Here is a 5,000-nt window from a genome sequence, read left to right as displayed (position 1 = left end):
AGTTCACACACATTACAATCGTCATCTTCCTCACCAATTCACACACATTACAATCTTCATCTTCCTCACCAATTCACACACATTACAATCTTCATCTTCCTCACCAATTTACACACATTACTCTCTTCATCTTCCTCACCAATTCACACACATTACAATCTTCATCTTCCTCACCAATTCACACACATTACAATCTTCATCTTCCTCACCAATTTACACACATTACTCTCTTCATCTTCCTCACCAATCCACACTCATTACTCTACTTCATGTTCCTCACCAATTCACACACATTACAATCTTCATCTTCCTCACCAGTTCACCTAAATCCTCAGCTCAAGTGCCACCATTTTCTTTTAATAGAGGATACAAATATGTAAAATATGACAGTTTGGTTTGTTTCAGTTTTGGAAACAGTTTAATTAGTTTCAGTTTTGGAAACAGTTTGATTTGTTTCAGTTTTGGAAACAGTTTAATTAGTTTCAGTTTTGGAAACAGTTTGATTTGTTTCAGTTTTGGAAACAGTTTGATTTTTTAAAGATTTTGGAAACATACTGCAGCACAGGAGAGCATAATGCAACTAAACAGAGGGTGAATTAATCATCGCTCTCATATTTATATTATAGTGCATGTGTACTCAGTTCTAAGCCTCATCGTTGGTGTATGTGATGAAACTTATTGAGGCATATTTTTACTAACCACCTAACTGCCCCCGGGTACAAAAGGCCATTTCAATCACTGACCAGATTCTATTCATTAGTGATGCCCCGGGTACAAAGGGCCATTACAATCACTGACCAGATTCTATTCATTAGTGATGCCCCGGGTACAAAGGGCCATTACAATCACTGACCAAATTATGTTCATTAGTGATGCCCCGGGTACAAAGAGCCATTTCAATCACTGACCAAATTATGTTCATTAGTGATGCCCCGGGTACAAAGGGCCATTTCTCTCTGAAGATGGAGGGGTTTGCCAGCAGACAGCGTCTTTTTGCACCATCTCACAAAAGACTGAAAAGATGTGTGTTGCTATGTTTAGTCGGCTGATAAATCTGTACTTGAACAGATTACAGTGTGACAACTCAGAGACCTTGTCCTTGCATGTGAAGGTTTTTTTTCTGTTGTGCCTTTACTGACACTGAATCTCTTATATCCTAAGAAATCCATAGCTGGAGATTTAGATACATACGCTTTGACTACTGGAGGGTTAGACATGTACCTTCTCTGTTGGAGAGTAAGACACATATGCTTTGACTACTGTATGGTTAGACACGAATACTTTCTGTGCTTGAGGGCAAGACACATATACTTACTCCACTGGAGAGTAAGACATGCATACTTATTGTACTGTAAGGTATCACACCTGTATATTTATTCCACTGGAGGGTAACACACATATACTTACTCCACTAGAGGGTAAGACATGTATAAATGTTGTACTGGAGGGTAAGACATGTAAAAATATTGCCCTGGAGGGTAAGACATGTATAAATGTTGTTTTGGAGGGTAAGACATGTAAAAATATTGCCCTGGAGGGTAAGACATGTATAAATGTTGTTTTGGAGGGTAAGACATGTACAAATATTGTCCTGGAGGGTAAGACATGTATAAATGTTGTCCTGGAGGGTAAGACATGTATAAATGCTGTTTTGGACGGTAAGACATATATATTCTCATTTCAGGATGAGCCCAAGTAAAAAGCTTCATGAAAATGATTATGAAATTACCATCATCGTCATTACCTAAGTCCAGCCTCTGCATACTTAACACATAGCTTTAAAAACAGAGAAGAGCGTTGGCATTACCATCTGCTTGGATCTGCAGATTTACAGTGTCACTTCCCTGACCCCTAGCAGTGAACTCCTCACAACACCACCACAGTGTCAGAGGCACAACAACACAGTTGGTTTCCTAGTGACAGAGATATTTCTGTGTGACTGAAGCTTCATATAAGTCAAAAACAGCCGCACTCTTTCACTTCCCTCCAATAACTCCTGTCCTTTTTTGTTTTGACATGGCGTGTGTTGACAGCTTCATCTCCTTCCCATCCATGTGTCTAACTCTTCACTGTTCACGCTCTCAGAGAGCACTCTCTGCTCCATTCTTCATACAACTCGTTCATCTCTTTACTTCTCTCACTTTTTTCAGATCAGTCTCCACATTTCTTACCACAGAACTAATTTTCAGTTAAAGGTCCTTTAACACAGGCTCATCAGCTAAAGTAGAATTCAACATGGATCCTAATTTTTGTGTTTTTTTCCCCTCCTTTTGTATTCTGCCCTTTTCCAGACGGGAGTCACTCCCACTCAGAGATCAAACACATGCATTTAAAAGTTAAGACTCTGTAACTATGCACACATCACTATAACCCCAGGGCAGAATCAGTCCATTAGACAAGACAGAGAGAGAGAGAGAGAGAGAGAGAGAGAAAGAGAGAGAGGGAGAGAGAGAGAGACAGAGAGAGAGAGGGAGAGAGAGAGAGAGAGAGGAAAAGAGAGAGAGAGAGAGAGACAGAGACAGTGGATGCCATTCCTGAGGACTGCAGCACTTCTCAGTTTCATCTTCCTCCTGTTTCTTCGGAACACACAGACATCAGTCAGAGCCAGTGCTGAAAGGTCGTTTGCAGGGAAAGTCAGAAGTTGCTTAATGTGGACAGTCCAGGAAAGGTAAACACCCAGAATTCCTCAGTGCAAAAAAAGCCCCTTATTTTTTCTGTTTTTTTCCATCTTCTTTATTGTCTTTTGATGGGCATAGTGACTGGAGATTAGCAGTCAGGGCTGGTGTAAATGCAGCAGTACATAAGTGAGAGACAGAGCCTCTTATTGCCTCAGCCCCCCCCCCCCCCCCCCCCCCCCCCCCCCCCCCCCAAGTCCGCTTTGACATGCAGCTGTGTCCTACAAGTTCAAGTTTATTTGTATAGCGCTTTTTACAATTAAAAATGGTCTCAAAGCAGCTTTACAGAGATGAGTGCCTTCCACTGATGAATGACACATGAATGTGAGAGCAGAAGAGAAAAAGCAAGAGACCACAGATCTAGTGAATTTATTGCCACTGGAATGCAAGATGAAGAAAGAGAGCGAGATAAAGAGAAGACTAATGACACTACTGAGACTCTATAGTCTTTCCCAGAAGGCCTGTGATATGTCTGACGCCCGAAAGAGAGGCACCGAAAGCTGTAAGCTCACGGCTGGGCCTCTTAAAATCACGGGATTAGAGTGGACCATCAAACTAACAGCCTTACAGCGCCAAGACAAACACAGCAACAAACTGACAGAATGACTGACAGATGACAGAGATAGCCACAGGGCGGGGGCTGGGAATGTTTATACGAGCAGGGTGGTTCTAGAACATTCTGTCACTGTGCATTCTATCATTCTGGCATGTCCAGAAAGTGGAGAGAGAGAGAGAGAGAGAGAGAGAGAGAGAGAGAGAGAGAGAGAGAGAGACAACAAACAAGAGGTTTAAGTATGGAGAAAACCTGGGGAAGCTATGTAGATTCTGGATATGTGTGCAGTGATGATATGTAGATTCTGGATATGTGTGCGGTGGTGATATGTAGATTCTGGATATGTGTGCGGTGATGATATGTAGATTCTGGATATGTGTGCAGTGATGATATGTAGATTCTGGATATGTGTGCGGTGGTGATATGTAGATTCTGGATATGTGTGCGGTGGTGATATGTAGATTCTGGATATGTGTGCAGTGATGATATGTAGATTCTGGATATGTGTGCAGTGATATGTAGATTCTGGATATGTGTGCGGTGGTGATATGTAGATTCTGGATATGTGTGCCGTGATGATCTGTAGATTCTGGATATGTGTGCGGTGGTGATATGTAGATTCTGGAAATGTGTGCAGTGATCTGTAGATTCTGGATATGTGTGCAGTGATGATATGTAGATTCTGGATATGTGTGCAGTGATATGTAGATTCTGGATATGTGTGCAGTGATGATATGTAGATTCTGGATATGCGTGCAGTGATATGTAGATTCTGGATATGTGTGCAGTGATGATATGTAGATTCTGGATACGTGTGTGGTTATATGTAGATTCTGGATATGTGTGCGGTGGTGATATGTAGATTCTGGATATGTGTGCCGTGATGATCTGTAGATTCTGGATATGTGTGCGGTGGTGATATGTAGATTCTGGAAATGTGTGCAGTGATCTGTAGATTCTGGATATGTGTGCAGTGATGATATGTAGATTCTGGATATGTGTGCAGTGATATGTAGATTCTGGATATGTGTGCAGTGATGATATGTAGATTCTGGATATGCGTGCAGTGATATGTAGATTCTGGATATGTGTGCAGTGATGATATGTAGATTCTGGATACGTGTGCGGTTATATGTAGATTCTGGATATGTGTGCGGTGGTGATATGTAGATTCTGGATATGTGTGCGGTGGTGATATGTAGATTCTGGATATGTGTGCAGTAATAATATGTAGATTCTGGATATGTGTGCAGTGACGATATGTAGATTCTGGATATGTGTGCAGTGGTGATATGTAGATTCTGGATATGTGTGCAGTGATGATATGTAGATTCTGGATATGTGTGCAGTGATGATATGTAGATTCTGGATATGTGTGCGGTGGTGAATGATAGAATCATGTAGTGTGTTGTTGGGATCTTGCTGATGAACACGTCTGGTCTACCACAGTCCAGTTTGTTCTCGTATCTCAGCACTAGAGATGCACCAATCCGCTTTTTTTCAGATCCGACCCAATAACGATACCTGAATTGGGCTATCTGATATCGATACCGAAATCTGCCATTTTCCGTGACAGATAGTGGTTGATCATCGAGTATGATGAAATTGAGCAACTTGTCTGTAATCCCTTTAGCCTTCGCGTTGTCTGCTGGAGGTTTACCGTGCCTCTGGAATGACTCAGTGAGCGTCTGCTGCCTGGAGTTGTCTTTCTGGTTGTTGGCTAGCATGTTCTTCCACATGATACTTTTGCAGGTGCTTATTTAAACTGGTAG

General features: G+C 41.7%; 1 protein-coding gene across 1 annotated transcript in view; it reads right to left on the bottom strand.

Annotated features, from left to right (window-relative positions):
- The window catches only part of LOC115826100 (tripartite motif-containing protein 16-like protein), a 14,295-nt gene extending 9,328 nt beyond the window's left edge, over positions 1–4,967 (bottom strand). The window contains exon 1 of the mRNA XM_030789778.1: positions 4,863–4,967. Coding sequence (XP_030645638.1) covers positions 4,863–4,967 — 105 coding nt within the window. The remainder of the gene's footprint in view (positions 1–4,862) is intronic.
- Between the last annotated feature and the right edge of the window lie 33 nt (positions 4,968–5,000).

Source organism: Chanos chanos, chromosome 13 (genome assembly GCF_902362185.1).
Source record: "Chanos chanos chromosome 13, fChaCha1.1, whole genome shotgun sequence".
Classification (NCBI taxonomy): Eukaryota; Metazoa; Chordata; class Actinopteri; order Gonorynchiformes; family Chanidae; genus Chanos; species Chanos chanos.
Note: the sequence above shows the minus strand (reverse complement) of the source record. Positions and strands in the feature narration are given on the sequence as shown.